A 15,609-nucleotide genomic window follows, 5' to 3' on the forward strand; every position below is an offset into this window, starting at 1 on the left:
ACTACTTCTAATAAGGAGAAGCTTCTTTTATATTGGTTTCCCACTGGAAAAGCCATCACATGGATACATATGTTGTGTATCTAAAACATACTACAATCTAAGCAGGTTAGGAGTATGTGTGTTTACAATGGGAAAGTGACTAAATGAAGTATACTGTTCTATTTTGCCACAATGCAAAAAGGAAACAGGAGCTGCAAAACATGAAAACTAAATTGTGGATAAAAACACAATTCTTGGTGTCCAGATGATGAGTCCTACTGAACTAGCGTCACCATGAAGTTGACATTTTTGATTTCAGTGAAATGTCTATCCAACTACTGGATGAACTGCCATGAAAAAAAGAAGGTGGCTGGCTCACCAAAAAGTTAATTTCCCACCCTGCTGTCCTCAAGGATCAGGAGGTTGATGAGGGCCGATTGTCAGCTTATGCTAATTCTCTAGCCATCTAGATGAATGATTGTTAACTTAATATAACCGACAAGTGGAGACACTTGTAAACATTGCTAACCACGTACAATACAATAGCACACGCTTCTAGCGACCTGAAATGTAGAATGTAACCAAATGAAGTGTTTGAGCAGGTGACCACTATTTTTTAAAGTGAAAGTCTTGAATCTGGTCATTGCTTCGTTCGGGCATTTTATTATGTTTTTTTTTTTTGTTTGTTTTTTTTAATACATTTTGAGTTCAAGTTGATGTCATGTTTGGGGCAAAAAAGTTGACTGAAACGGTCCTGCACACATTTTTATTGGCAATTAAAAAAAAAATCCAACCACAATCTGGAGGAGCCGAAAATAGTAGAGGACACCTGTCAACAAAATGTCTAAAAACCCTTTTACAGCTCTAAAATGAGAATCTACAGCAGCTTCATCAAGATGTCACAAATGTCAAAGGTGTTTCTGCCGTCCAATTATGAGCTGTCACCGACTCCCTGAGGACTCTTCACATTCACAAAAAGCTGCGCTTATTTTGACATTTGAAAACTTGTCAGTTAAAGTAGGTACATGTTGCTTGAAGCTTAAAAGACTGTAAAGTTGTTGTTTTTTTCCCTTCTTGCTGAGTGTTGAAGATTGCGTCTTCAGAGGACCCACAAGTCAGTCTTTTGGGTCATAAAAGCATTTGTTTTGCATGGATCATGTTGGCACAACAGAGTGATTTTATACAAAATCGCATTTGTTGTCACATTTCCATGGAAATTTGTCAAGTGTGCCTACATTTAGATTAAAAAACCCCAGTTGATTTCACTTCCACAGGCTTACAATGCTGTTCGTGGTAGTTGGTGCTTATTTCCAATTTACCATTGCATTGATTCATTTCTCATCTAGATGTTTTATTGGCTAGACACTGGACAGCTGGAGTCACAGTTAATGGAAGGAGGAAGAACCATTAAGTGTCTGTAGGTATTTATTGTAGCAAATGATCCTTGCTAACTTTAAACTCTTATCCCAGTTACAGATTATACAAATGTATAACTTTGGTTCCAGCATTTCAACAATCACAAGGCATAAATAAGGATGCATTCCTTCTGTTCTTCATGACTAGTGTGCTGTTCTGGAAACATTTCATCCTCCAAATTAGAGAAGGATATTTTAAACCACAGAAGTGGCTAGCTGACGCATGTAGCAACTCTTGTAGTCGTGGTGACGATAGTCACATGATTAGTGTCGCATCATGTTCTATCTGAAGGAACAAGACATGATCGAAACTGTGCTTTGAGAACAGAGGAGCAGGAGAGAGAAAAGGACATGTAAAATATCATTTCAAACAAAGCTGTATGTTTCCTATTGTATTTTTATTCAGCTACTGACAAATTGAGATGAACAAACAGGTGATGTTTTCTAACTGCTGGAAGTTTAATGTATTTTTGGATGTTTGTTTTCTGTTCGGGGGTCATTTTAATTTATATTAAAATGTCTGACAATTCCCACACTTTGTCGACTTAATTTTGACTTAACGTATACAAACACTTTTTGTTAAACAGGTTCATGTAAATAGACAGTGTAGATCAAACATTATAACACACTGGTAGACCTCTGGAATGTTGCATGTTTACTTTTTGGGACAACACAAACAGGAACAGAGACTGTACAGCTATTACAAAGCGATGTGGCCATGAGGACAAATTCTGAAGATCATGGAGAGACGGTAGTAATGTGTTCAACATGGATATCAGCATGTTAGATTTTTACAGGAATCTGGGAAAATCCAATCATGATCTTGTAGTTTGAGCTGATTACTGTTACATTAACAATGCAGAGTTTTGCTTTAATTAAATTTTCTAAATGTTTCTATTGTGATCCTGGTTTTAGAATATATTCTCATGATGTCCCACTTGGACCTGAACAAAACTGTGCACACAGCTTTTTAAATGTCAACATGTGACTTAGATTTAATCATAATAGTGCCAGGTGATTAAGGTAAAAGAAGCTGCTAGAGTTCAATAAACTCCAATCTGCTCAGGAATCAAACATCAGCACGTCACAGTTCAACGAAGGAGAAACACTCGATTGAGTTCAGTGATGGAGGAAATGTAAAATATCACTGTTAAACACACATCTGCTGATGGGGGAGTAAATTCACAGAAGAACCAGACAGTCATGGAATATGCAGATCAAGGGTCACAAGTCCAACAGACAGAGGTTAGGAGTTGAGTCAGCTTTCATAAATATTTCTATCCCTGCATTTGGCTGAACTCAATCCCTCTCATCTACCCGCTCTTGTCACTCATTTGCCGGCCCCATTGTCCTCGTTCAGGTCTTCCTTGCTGGGTGAGGGGGAGTCCCCGTCTGCAGGGCAATGCTCCTCCTGGGTCTTGGGGCCAGACAGTTGGGCCCTAAAATCCAGCCGGGCTTGCCGGTTTGACTCCATTAGTTCATGCAATTTGCCATTAAGTGAATCATTCCGTTCTTCCAGGTCATCAAGATAGGAGTTGATCTGATCAAGCATGGAGTTGATGGCTTCATACTCTGTGGATACGCAGCATAGATTAGTCTCAGGCAAAGTAAAGAGCTTCTATCACGAGTTAAGAGTCTCTGGTCTTCAACATAAAAGATTTAAAAAGAGAATTGCTTCCTATGTTGAGATGTACAGTATGTTTTTCTTAAACTTATCTTTCCACCCATATCAGCCAATTTCGAAAGAATCAGAGGATTTAACCTGCGCTAAGGAGATTACTGCATAGGGGTATTTAAAAAAACAATTTTAGACAACTCAAACAATACAACTAATTCAACTGTACAATATAGTACTAGTATAATATATAGCTGTATAAAACATGGGGAATCTCAGAAATAAACAACAAATGTGGACTGATGCTACTGTTAACAGCATATCCCAGAGGCTTGCTGATATATCAGAGCATTAAGCTGAATTCTCATTCAATTTCTACAGTACTGAACAGATCAACTTAATTTAATCTCGAGATGAAAAGCAGAAAGACAGTATTGATGTTATCTGGAGACACAGTGAATGCAGCAAACAACACAATTGCTGTAAATTTAGTATATGAGAGTACCTATAATGATAATACTGGGGCGAATATACCGTAGGTCCAACATTAAAATAAACTTTCTTGGGTGTAACATCTCAATCAGAAATCCCATGAAATTTTTTTTTAGTTTGTAGATTTCGATCAACCGGAAATCATGGAATAGCACACTGAATTTTAATTTAGTGTGGAATTTCCCCTCTGCTGCAATAACGTTACTAGCATAGATTAACTACAATGAAAGGACACATTAGCTTATTACCTTCTTCATCGCCGAAATCATCTTCGTCGTTGATAATACCATCGTCAATCGACATGTTAGGATCTCCATTTGGTCCAGACATTGTTTAAATATTCACGTTTATTACTTAACTACAAAAAGAGTTACGTTAGCTGCCGCAGCTAGGTTGCCAGCTAATTAGCATTAGCACATTAACGAGCAACAATTGAAATTCAGCTAAATTAACAAGTGTACAATCAAACGTCAAGTTTAACGTTATTTTCAGACGGACTGAATAAATCCACAGATTTCAGGAGGAAATATCCGACGGGGCTGGTTAGCTAGCTAGCTTGACATCTGTCACCCATAGTTGTCATTGGCAGACGATCAGATGTTTGTTTATGGAACCGATGCATTGTGGGAGGCAGGTGGGCGGGGCTTTTACGTTCCCAGCAAAGATTGTTTTAGTCCTCAGAAAGACGTCTCACTCTTTACACATAACCTGATGAGTAGTTGAGTTAAAATATCCCCAAACTTACACTGCAAAAAAAATGTAAAGTGTTGTTACGTTACTATCACTAGTGCTCGTTTTCCAGCAAGGTCCGCCTTTTTCATTTAAAGTGTCTCCCGTATCCCCAAAGCTTTCTTGGCTTACTAGGGTTTCTGAAAACACGAACAGAGTGGGCTCCTCTTACTTCTCCTACTCTCTGATTCCGAGCAGTCACAAGCTGTCAGTCAGCTGACTGGACGTGCTGCTAACGCCTGATTTAAACCAATTAACGTTTATCTTTGCACTGTGGCCGAAACATTAGTCACTTGAACTTACTACAGATATAACATACATTGCTGGGTCTGTGTCATAGTAGCAGATGTATTGTATATAATCTTTATACAATATTAATGGCTCTTAGTTTGCATCAGTTTCCCTGTTAGCATTACTGAAAACCTCAAACTTTACTCGGTTTCCTCATATTGATTTTATTAAAGGGTCGTGTTTGATAAATACCACGATGATAGATAAAAGGGAAGCTTCAACCTTTCGTCCAAGCTGACCTTCCTGACTGTGATCAGTAGATGGCGCCAAGATATCAACAGAGTCGGTGCAGCCAACCCACGTGTAGGCATTTCCTGTAAGGGGGTGGCTTGATCAACACACTGAAAGATCGGTTTTGAAGTGTATTTTAAGCTATGGATGAATTACCTGCGGACCTCAGAGTTTTTCTTCTTAACCACCCCTTTCTTCAGCTTACAGATGGCAAAAAGGTTAGCGAGCAAATTAAATCACATCACACGACATTTACTGTCCGTACATGCGATGCTAGCCGTATTGCTAATGTGAAGTGTTGTGATGGCTAGCGTGAGATGTGTTGACCAAGAGTGTAAAAAAACTGTAAATGATCACCAGGTTTATTACTTTACCCAGCCAGGCTACCTGCCTAACGCCACTAAATGAGCCACCTATGTCACCTGATTTGTTGTTTCCAGATCAAATGCACTCTGAATGGCCATGAGTTTCCATGCTGCCTGACGGAGCTACAGAAGTTCACTCATGGGAAGAAATATGAGAAACTGAGTGCTACAGCAGAGTTCAGTTACAGCCAGTATGAACCACATATTGTGCCAAGCACAAAACAACCGTAAGGAGGCTCCTGATTTCCATTTTGCAAAAGAAAGCACCAACACCTTGCTTATCTTACTTGCAGTAATAATTGTCAAGGAAATGCCAACATTTGTTATGTCTATTTTCTGTCATTAATCTGCCCTGTAATGTGTTGTCTGATGCCTCCTGTTTGTTTTCCAGCAATCAGCTGTTCTGTAAGCTGACCCTCAGACACCTCAACCGGCAGCCGCATCATGTGCTCAGACATGTTAACGGGAAACGCTTCAAGAAAGCCCTCTCCAAATGTCAGTGCATTACTTATCTAGTGGGTATATGGTGCCTTTTGAACAATGCAGACGTTATACAACTCAAGTCACGTAGACTTGTGGGGTGATACTCAGCATTCAGGAAGGAAATCACAGCTATCTGGTGTATCTGTTGCTGAAAACATATTTCTGTGGTATCACTTTTCTGGTGAACATAATCGTTCTAGGTTTGTTATTAGTTGTGTTCACAAATGTGCAGACTGCAGTCAATTAGAAATACCAGAAATAACATGTTTCATTTTTATTTTCTTTTTTAAAAGTAACCGCACATCATTCAGGCAGTTATCTAGTCACAATATTAGGTATAATATTATATTATGGACTTCAACTTTGGATTTACACTGTAGTATATCTTCAGTTCTTATCAGTATTGCCACTGTACCTTGATCCTTCAAAACTCCTTGATAATATTACTTAACTTTTTCCATGTCATTCTTCATGGAGTGAATCTGAGAGGTCACATCTTTTTACAAATTGGGATGGACATCCCCAAATCAGAAACCATTACGGTTGTTCACTTTACAAATTTCACATTTAGCTGTGTATTTTTTTTCTCTGAAATTATGAAACAGAGTCTTCATTTGTGAGCTGAAAAACATTAGAAATATGAAAGCATAATTTTAGGTGCCTGGCATGGTAGTCCATGCAACACACTGCAAATATGAGTTATTGACATGACTGTCTCATGCCTGCTCTAGATGAAGAGTGTGTGCGGCAAGGGATTGAATTCGCTCCAGCCAGACTCCAGCAGAAAAGGCCCAGAGACACCGGAGAGGAGGTCAATCGGGGGAGGACCCCGAAACACGGGAACAGCTCGTGGGAACCCTCATCCAGTGACGAGGATCACAGTGACTCAGAAGACAGCATGAGTGACCTCTACCCTAGTCAGTACACACTGTAGACCACTTTGTCCACTTCTATGGTTGTTATGTCCTTCTGTGTGTCACTGAGGTTCAGGAGTCTGCAGCATTTCAGGCAAAACTTAGTGAATTAATTGTTTAACAAACATGCTGTCGATCAGAAGAGTGGCTTGTAGGATTGCAGTTTTACTTTGCTGTAACACCTGTGTCATATGTTACCACAGCATCTATGTTCACTTTAAAAAACACGGCAGAGGAGAGTATGGAGGGTGACGGGGGTGAGGAGGAAGATGACTTCCAAACAGATGAAGACGAGGAAATGGAGGTGGACAAGCAGGTGCTGCAGAAACGCAAGAAGGTCTGTAGAAATCTGAAATAACATTTTCTTTGAGTGTATCAGCGTTGATAGCTGGCACTGATGAGATTTTGTCTTGCAGGCTGAGTCCTTGTCAAACGTTAATGGTGTCTTATTTATGTCTTTCAGGTCCAGGGTGGTGGTTTTCAAAAGAAATTCAGAAACAACCACTGGAAATCAGGACGTAAGAAACGTGGAAAAGTGCAAAGTGAAAAGTAAAAGGCAAAACCATATACGTATAGTATTTTCTTACCTGGTTTGTCCATTTGTTAGGGAGCAATACTGCACTTCCAGTTTGGAGTCGTATTCCTGCGTCTGAGCCGGCCTGACCTTTTGTAGAAGTGAACATCCATTAGATATTTCATATTTTCTGCATATGAAAGGTTGTCTCTTTTCCAAGTTGTGATGTTGCGCGGTTCCAACGAGGCTGGTTTTTACGTGCCATGGAAAAACTATGTGGCAGTAAACGCATCATTTTGACTGGATAAGTTGTATTTTCTGGTTTCCAACCAAGAGCACTACTGTAAAATACAACTCAGTTTGGATTTGCAAACATTGTCTGTGTCTTTTTGCCATCAATCATCACCTATAAAACAGATCACAAGAAGGGAGAGACCTTTGCAGACACCAACTATTGTAGGACATAAACCTAAATCATTCAACAGAGAAGTGCAATTCATACTTAATGCTCTGTCACGTTTATTGCACACTGGACCACTGCTTGTGAAAATACCTGTTTTGGTTTTTGGGTTTTTTTTTTTGCTTGGCTAACAGAGCAGTTAAAAGGCTTTTCCCCTAGTCTTTGGTCTTTAACAAGCCATGTGTGAGCTGTGGCCCCTTTTACACCTCCATCCCATTGCCCTCTCATGGCAGTTATGTTCATCATCCTCTCACCACAATCCTCTCTCTGTTTCAGCAGGCTGTTCTTTTGCAAAAACACCAGCCACGAGACAACCAGCTCCCACAAATATTATTCTATTACATGTTGTCCCTTCATGTTAGGAGAATCAAAATCATCTCTCTGTCACCATCTTTTAAAGAAGGTGTGGATGACTGGCTGTTTGTGGTCTGCCATAAATGCAAGAGTACATAACCAAGCTCCAGAGGTGTGTGTGAATAAGAAACAGTATTAATAGTTAGCCGAAGGCAAAAAGTTGATGAACTTTTAGGCTAAAGTTGATTAAATGATTTGGCCTTTTTAGACATATGGGTGACAAAAGAAGGAGTTCTCTCTACCATGATGATGATGTCCACACGACGGGGGTGTTAGACAGTGCTCTCCATCACCATCATCAAATCAAATCAAACACCAAATGAGGAGACAGGTTGAATCTTCTGTGCTTGCTTGTTTGTTTGTTGTCAGACCAGTTGTGTGTGACTTGTTTGAGTCAGAACACCTCCTACATGTGTGAAAAACATCCACTTCTTTTTTCCTTCATTCATTTATGCGTTCATTCATTACATTTTTATCTCAAACTGTCAGTATCATGATAATAATACTTTGTATGCACTTTCCATAGAGTATAGTAGTAGAAGTTGAGTAATTATTCGTCATCTTCTTTAAATAAAGGATTAATAGACCAAATAGGCTAAAAGACATCTTTAACAGCTGCCAGGTTATAAGAACGAAAGCAGCGTTTGGAGGGTTAAACATGAACATGCCTTACAGTTTATGGTACAAATGAATACAGGTGGGGTGGAGGGTATAAACTTGTGCTTGTTTACATGTGTAAAAGCCGTAAACAACGCTGGGTAGCGGCGTCAATCCCCCGCTCGGATCAGTATACGTGGCATACAGCGGTTGCAGTACCATGTAGGGGGGCTCTGTCTCTCTCGTCAAATCGCGGGGCATTGTGGGGCGGAGGCGGCCTTTCTCTGAGTGCAGGCGATCGGGAAATCTTCAAGTAAATAACGTTAACGGGGGGAGGCACAGTAGAGCGCAGCCTGCGAAAAACCCAACACATCAGAACTGTGTTGCGCTGAGCCTTAATTATTAATAAACTGTAATATTACACAAATATGGGGCAGGAGGATCTCATGAACACAGCCGAAGACGTGGCAGACCAGGTAACTTCAATTTTAGCACGACAGTTGTGAACGCTAGCCGCTGTTAGCATGTTAGCTGCTAGCTAGTTTTATCTGAGATTGGAGTAACGTTAGACTCCTGAGTGTCTCTTCCGACATGGTGACGCCTTTTAACCATTGTTTCTACAAGTCCACCGTAGCTAACTGACGGCATTAACGTGACCTTGGAGCAACGCGATAGCTAATATACTAGTGTTTTAATGTGCATGGCCAATGGTTGAGGTGTCTAGCTCCTGTCATGTGTCTCCAGATGGATATAGATGGCATTGTTATTTCACACCGACAAAGTGAAGCTGACATCTGTTTGGCAACCACCATCCTAGCCAATGTTGACAGGTATACCTTTCATTTAGTTAGCCAGCTAGCCACCCGGTTTATTAACAGTATCACAGGCGAGCCAGACAGTGCCAGCCAGCATTATGAAATCCCTTAGCTTAGCTCACAAGTTGTTGGCTAACACTTATTAGTCATATTGTGTTTTAGCAGCCTAATTGCTTGGTGTTGCTGGTGGCTCAGAGTTACATAGTATCTCAGAGTATCTCTAAGTTGGAGAAGCATTCGTTTTTTTCCCCTAAATTTCATGTGGCCTTGACAGAGCTGCCTCCCACCACACAGCTCACCTAAAAACTTGATGTGAACCTTCACTTTGTCACACATGCCACAGCTGCCTTTCCGCAGTTATTTCTGTCTTTTGGAGGGATTTCTGCTGCACTGGTGTGAACTACAGGCAATGCACTGATCTATAAAAGGTGAGCTGAGATGTCAAGATCAGATTTCAGGTCTTCCTGTCACTCATGTTACCATGTAGACTGGGGAAAAGCCCCAGAGATTTGGGATTTGTGTCCTGTACTTTCTGTCCTTTTTCAAAGTTACTGTATTGTGGCTTGTAAGAGACATGCCTGCTGTACTGTTGTGTGCTGGATTCATGGCCTTGTGTTTCTGCAAGTAAGGCCAGGCTTTTAATGTAGTCTATCTCCTTGGAGGAGTGCTGTCAGTTTAAATATCAACTCATGGAGTCAGTTCTTGTTTATGGCAGCTGTGTTGACTGAACTCAATCCCACATGCCAAAACTGCATCACTTCCCTAATCAAACTGCAACTGATAGATTTATACTCTCCTATCACGGGTTTTCTGTGCTTTGCATTAAGAAAAACGTTCGGAAAAGGGAACCTGAAATGTCTTGCTTTGTTAGAAACTGCTAAGGGCACATCCCTCACTAAGTGGTCTTGAGCTTGTTTCTTAGCTGTTACTCTACAAAATGGTCTATTTCTAGGCTGTTGCAGCAACCTCGGGCTTGTTCGGATTGGCTCCCAGTTTGTCCATTCATGTCCCACATAGCAGTCGTAGTAGGAGTTGGTGGACGCTGATAGGCTGCCAAGTCTGACAGTGCTGATGTGGACTGCTGAGTAGGCGGGGCAGGGGGCAGGTCATTACTCCTCTACTGTGTCACTGTAGTATCTGAGGATCTTTTCATGAATTATATTTCAGAGATGAGTCCAGGGTAGTTTCTTTTTTTGTTTGTTTAAACATTTAGCAACTCTGAATAATACATTGGGCATTTGGGGTTGTAACAGGAAGGCACAGACCTGTTATTGTCTTGAGATTTGTGGACCACAACAGAACTTTCATCCTGCACATGTTTTGCCTTCTTCCATTTAAAATCATTTTTTCTGTTATTCTGTTCCAGTCATATGTTTAGCATTGTAGCTTTTGGTTTGGTTTTTGATTGAGTATTCAGTAATAGTAGTAATCTGGAGGGGAAGAACACCATATACACAGTATTATTTTTAAATATTTTATAGAGAAAAGATTTGTACTTATTATATAAATAATCAGTATTGATGTTTAAATGGCAGCTCTGTAAGAGACTACCTGGCTTGTCTAGAAATGGGAAAAAGAGACCAAAACTGATCTACATTTTGTACTTCATTCATTGCATATACTTACTAAAGCAAAGTCAATACTTGCTCCACAGGTAGCACACCGTCTGCCATAACTTCAGACACCGGCGCACTCTTTTTTTCTTCTGCACAAGGGGATCCACACTATTTGGTGGCTATATTATTTTCAAGTCTATCCAAGGCAAGCAATTTGGATTTAAATGACGAGTGGGTTCATTCCCATCCCTATAATTGACGGTGTAAATAACAATTAGTAGCATTCCAGATGGTTTCATTATTTAGATTTCGAGATCTGTCTGAGTAGTAGCAGGTCCGGATATTATTGTTTTTTTTTAAAGGAGTCTTAAAGGGACATTTTGTTAAAACACGGTTATATGATGTGTTACAGCTTGGTGACCCAGTAATGATGTTGCTCAGTTTTGCTCTTGTAAGCAAGTTTAGCAACGCCTCAGAAACCACATCCTTTGATTGTACTTCTATGCACTTCAAATCATGTTTTGTCTTCTCAATCATTTATCCTCTTCTTTCTCTCTGTTGCCCAGTTCCTGCGGGTAACCAAACAGTACTTGCCCCACCTGGCGCGTCTGTGTCTCATCAGCACCTTCCTGGAAGATGGCATCCGCATGTGGTTCCAGTGGAATGAGCAGAGAGACTACATCGAGGCTACCTGGAGCTGTGGCTACTTCCTGGCTACGTGCTTTGTGCTGCTTAACCTCATAGGACAGCTGGGTAAGTGAATGGGAGGCAGTGCACGGTCCGGACAAGAGACAAGTCAACTCAGATTTTACAGTTGTAGAAAGTTACATGTTTTGTAGCATGAATAGCTGGCGCCACACAAATTGTGGTGTCAACAATAAGAGGAGTGAGTCAAATTGCTAAACAAAGGAGACTAGCAATATGAGATGAAAAATAAATTAGATGCCCGTATAAATATGGAAATTCATTTGCGTCAGTCTGAAACTTCATGATCCAGGGCAAATAGTTTAAATGTATGAAAAGTTTAAAAGTGCGCTCACTGCATTTCAGCCCCATTGTGTCTACAGTTTGCAGAAAGTTGTGCAATAAATACAAACACAGTGAACTTCACTTTTGGGTAATAAACCATCTTGCTGATTAGAAAGGTCAGCAGAGACTGACAACACTTGTTGAAGGAAGCCAAGAGGCAGCCCACTTGTCCACGAATCAGTGTGGCAGTGAATGTGAAAATGCATCCCTGAGCTCCTTGAACTTTGAAGCAGATGCACTGTAAGAGCAGAAATTTGCACACTGATGAAGGCATCACCCAAAAGCAGCAGCAGACACATGTCAAGTAGATGCCAGGTTCCATTCTTGTCATGTAAGAAGCAGAATATGAAGCTACAATGGCCACAAGCTCTAATCCCCAATGCATGATATGACAGTTGGAAAATTTGTTGTGGAGGTGATATGGTTTCTGTTGACACATGGTGAAGCTAACAGTCAGAGTTTGGCATAAACAGTATTAATCCATGGACCTGTCCTGCTACATATTTTGCCGACCAAATGAAAACACCCACAGCACAGTGTGATTGTCCTCCTAATAGGCTTGAAACTACAAAAGACAGAAAATGTTGACAAGTGCACTAACAAATAAAATTTGTTTTATCCAAATTCATTTGTCCAGGTGGCCTTAACAAAAATAAGGATTATTATTATTTGATATAATGAAACAAAGTGTGTTGTAGCCATAACCACCATCACTTTTCTTTAATATATTTGCCTTGTTGTGTGTCCTAACAGGTGGTTGTGTCCTCATCCTCAGTAGAAATTTTGTACAGTATGCCTGCTTTGGACTGTTTGGCATCATAGCGCTACAGGTGAGAACAATTACATTATAATTACATATTTAACGTGCACAAACATTATGTCTTTGTATCTGATCTGGAATGTCTTTCTTTCCACCAGACTGTTGCATACAGCATTTTATGGGACCTTAAATTTTTGATGAGGTAAGTGTCACTCATGGTAGTTTTAAGAGCAATTCTGTGTTTATTGGAATTTTTGTAATCTCACACTGAGAGGTGGTTGCTGATGATTTGAATGTTACTGCTTATAATAAATTAGACAGCATGTAGTGCAAATGACAACTTTGATTTGCTTGTAGTGGTAGTAAGTTAGAAAGCATCTCAGTTGTTAAGCAGGCACCAACATTTGCAATTACTGTAATTACTGTGGACAAGACCTGTGATTTATTTAAACATCGACAGGCCAGATGAGTCATCATCCGCCATCGGAGAGACCCGTTAAATACAGTGCTACGTTTGAGTTTTTCTGTTTCTGCATTCTGTGTATTTTTAAGTCACGTGCTGTTGGTTGTTTGTATAAAGCCAGGGTAAACTGTAGTGCTGAAAGAAGAAGTTGTGCAATCAATGAGTTGGTTGACAGAAAGATAAAGGATGCAAATTTGGATGATGAATGATACTGATGAATAATTTAAGTAATTTAAAATTCCCAAAAACAAAATAGGCAGTGTTGTGATTGTTGTTTGTCATTTTATGCCATTCAGTAGACTAAATACAGAAAGTGGTTTATTGAAAAACTAAACAGATAATTGATATTAATAAGAACAAATATTTTCTTCTGCTTGTCTGACTGCTGGTCTAACAGGCACTGTCCAAAAATAACCATCCTCTCTCCTCTCCCAGAAACCTCGCCCTCGGAGGTGGTCTGCTCCTTCTGCTGGCCGAGTCTCGTTCAGAAGGAAAGAGCATGTTTGCTGGAGTCCCCTCCATGGGAGAGAGTTCGCCAAAGCAGTACATGCAGCTAGGTGGTCGAGTACTGCTGGTGCTCATGTTCATGACTCTGCTGCACTTTGACTCCAACTTCTTCTCTGTGAGTACTGACAACAGCAACCTTCATTTAACACAGATTAAGCATTATAGCAGACACAGACAAAATCTAAAGCTATTAGATTTAGACTTAAAGGAATAGTTCAACATTGTGGGAATTACACTTATTTGCTTTCTTGCCATGGGTTAAATGAGAAGATCGATGCCACTCTCATGCCTGTACACTAAGTATGAGCCAGCAGCCGGTTAGCTTAGCATAAAGATTGGAACCAGAGGGAAACAGCCAGCCTGGCTCTGTCCAAAGGAAACAAAATCCACCTTTCACCTACACCTAAAGCTCACTGAGTAACACAGTATATCTTGTTTGTTTATGCTGTACAAAAACCAAAGTGTAAAAATGACAATTCGAGTTTTCCATTACGTGCTGGATTATTTCTTAGTCTCCACTGGTTGCCTGACAACTGCCCCGGGCCAGGAAATAGTCCAGCACATAACTATCCTGTAAAACTATAACGTGTTAATTAGTGAGCTGAGATTTTGTTACCTTTTAGGCAGAGCCAGCTAGCTGTTTCCAGTCTTTGTGCTAAGCTAAGCTAACCAGCTGCTTGCATGGATCTGAATCCAATTGTTTACATCCATGTTTACTAGCCTGTAGTCTTCTTCTACCCTGCCTTCTGCCACCTACTTTAACAAGTGCATTCTTCCACAGATCCTGCAGAACATGGTTGGAACTGCCCTCATCATCCTGGTGGCCATCGGCTTTAAAACCAAGCTAGCAGCGTTGACCCTTGTCATTTGGCTCCTGGCTATCAATGTCTACTTCAACGCATTCTGGACCATCCCCGCCTACAAGCCCATGCACGACTTCCTCAAGTACGACTTCTTCCAGACCACCTCGGTCATCGGCGGTCTGCTCTTGGTGGTGGCACTTGGACCCGGTGGAGTGTCCATGGATGAGAAAAAGAAAGAGTGGTAGGCAAAGGGGGTTAAGATAAGAGGATTGCACAGCACCACTAACTTCCCCCACCGACTGGGACACAAAGACCCTCCCTCTCCTCCAGTCCCCCCCCCCCCCCCCCCCCCCAGGGTACACTGTTTTTTGTTTTTTTTCTAGCTTATTTTTTATTTGGCCAAATCCACAGACACCTCACCCATCCATGGACAATATCTTTTTCTATTTTCCTCCAAACTGCTGTTTTTGTTTTTTAGTTGAACATATAATGCAAGATATTTTTCTAAACCCTTCTTGTACGTCCATGACAACTAGAATAAAAAAGGCCCATGTATTAGGTAAGGTAAACAACGAAGGGATAAGTGGAAGAAAAGATTTATTTGAATGAAAACAATTTATTGTATTTTATAGGTGTTATGCCATAAGTTATAATAGATTAATGTTCATATTTTCTGAATACAACCGGCAAATTGGATTGAGTGCAGCTGTTAGGGTTCCCCCCATGGATGCTGATCTTTTTCTGCCGTTGGATCTTGGAGTGTTTGAGACTTACTCACCATATCGATCCTGAGAACTTCGGCTCTGATTTGACAGCAACTCGCTTTGACTCTCCAGGTTTCAACTCCCCCTTTTTTTATTTTCTGACATCCTAGCCTTTCAAAACATCTGTACACCTTCAATCTCAACTGACTCTTGTTCATGGGGAGTCGAAGTCAGGGGGGACCTGTACATTGTATACAAAGTGGTGGATTGCAGTCGTGCTTGATTGAAAATTTCAACACAAATGTTAGCTCCAGGACTTGTTATTGGGCACTTTGTACTGTACGTCTTTGGCAAATGCCTAAATAGTGAACTGTATATGATGGGGATAATGTGTGTGGGGGGGGGGGCTCAACGATTGTGAAACAACATCTTCTGCGATCTAGAAAAGCAAAGAGGACTAAGCAGAGTCACTAGCCACCCGGACTTTGTCTTTGCTCAGTGTTTTTCGGCCTGTGTAAGAAAATAAAAAAAAT

At 40.6% G+C, this 15,609-nt stretch overlaps 3 protein-coding genes across 3 annotated transcripts; 2 read left to right on the forward strand and 1 right to left on the reverse strand.

Moving 5' to 3' along the window:
• Positions 1–1,773: 1,773 nt before the first annotated feature.
• bbln (bublin coiled coil protein) lies at positions 1,774–4,071 on the reverse strand. The gene is made up of 2 exons (XM_070925176.1): positions 3,750–4,071; positions 1,774–2,966 (listed from the first exon to the last, which is right to left on the reverse strand). The coding sequence occupies exons 1-2, from the start codon at positions 3,829–3,831 to the stop codon at positions 2,725–2,727; spliced, it is 324 nt and encodes a 107-aa protein (XP_070781277.1). The 5' UTR covers positions 3,832–4,071; the 3' UTR covers positions 1,774–2,724.
• A 776-nt stretch (positions 4,072–4,847) lies between these two features.
• Positions 4,848–7,401, forward strand: surf2 (surfeit 2). The gene is made up of 6 exons (XM_070924888.1): positions 4,848–4,970; positions 5,193–5,344; positions 5,509–5,612; positions 6,332–6,517; positions 6,718–6,851; positions 6,978–7,401. Exons 1-6 carry the CDS (start codon positions 4,896–4,898, stop codon positions 7,065–7,067), a joined length of 741 nt encoding a protein of 246 aa, XP_070780989.1. The 5' UTR covers positions 4,848–4,895; the 3' UTR covers positions 7,068–7,401.
• A 1,402-nt stretch (positions 7,402–8,803) lies between these two features.
• Positions 8,804–14,703, forward strand: surf4 (surfeit 4). Its single transcript, XM_070924556.1, has 6 exons — positions 8,804–8,915; positions 11,377–11,563; positions 12,593–12,669; positions 12,758–12,801; positions 13,498–13,684; positions 14,351–14,703. Exons 1-6 carry the CDS (start codon positions 8,868–8,870, stop codon positions 14,615–14,617), a joined length of 810 nt encoding a protein of 269 aa, XP_070780657.1. The 5' UTR covers positions 8,804–8,867; the 3' UTR covers positions 14,618–14,703.
• The last annotated feature ends 906 nt before the right edge of the window (positions 14,704–15,609 follow it).

The sequence above is a fragment of the Enoplosus armatus genome, chromosome 18 (assembly GCF_043641665.1).
Source record: "Enoplosus armatus isolate fEnoArm2 chromosome 18, fEnoArm2.hap1, whole genome shotgun sequence".
Lineage (NCBI taxonomy): Eukaryota > Metazoa > Chordata > Actinopteri > Centrarchiformes > Enoplosidae > Enoplosus > Enoplosus armatus.

What these genes read in the sequence shown, in the direction of transcription:
- bbln (XM_070925176.1), bottom strand. Translation starts at nt 3,831, where the DNA reads ATGTCTGGACCAAATGGAGATCCTAACATGTCGATTGACGATGGTATT. An exon ending in TGATTTCGGCGATGAAGAAG is followed by an intron (nt 2,967 to 3,749) that starts GTAATAAGCTAA and finishes GCGTATCCACAG; the next exon opens with AGTATGAAGCCATCAACTCC.
- surf4 (XM_070924556.1), top strand. Translation starts at nt 8,868, where the DNA reads ATGGGGCAGGAGGATCTCATGAACACAGCCGAAGACGTGGCAGACCAG. An exon ending in TTGGCATCATAGCGCTACAG is followed by an intron (nt 12,670 to 12,757) that starts GTGAGAACAATT and finishes TCTTTCCACCAG; the next exon opens with ACTGTTGCATACAGCATTTT. An exon ending in TTGACTCCAACTTCTTCTCT is followed by an intron (nt 13,685 to 14,350) that starts GTGAGTACTGAC and finishes ATTCTTCCACAG; the next exon opens with ATCCTGCAGAACATGGTTGG.
- surf2 (XM_070924888.1), top strand. Translation starts at nt 4,896, where the DNA reads ATGGATGAATTACCTGCGGACCTCAGAGTTTTTCTTCTTAACCACCCC. An exon ending in CAAGAAAGCCCTCTCCAAAT is followed by an intron (nt 5,613 to 6,331) that starts GTCAGTGCATTA and finishes TGCCTGCTCTAG; the next exon opens with ATGAAGAGTGTGTGCGGCAA. An exon ending in CATGAGTGACCTCTACCCTA is followed by an intron (nt 6,518 to 6,717) that starts GTCAGTACACAC and finishes ATGTTACCACAG; the next exon opens with CATCTATGTTCACTTTAAAA.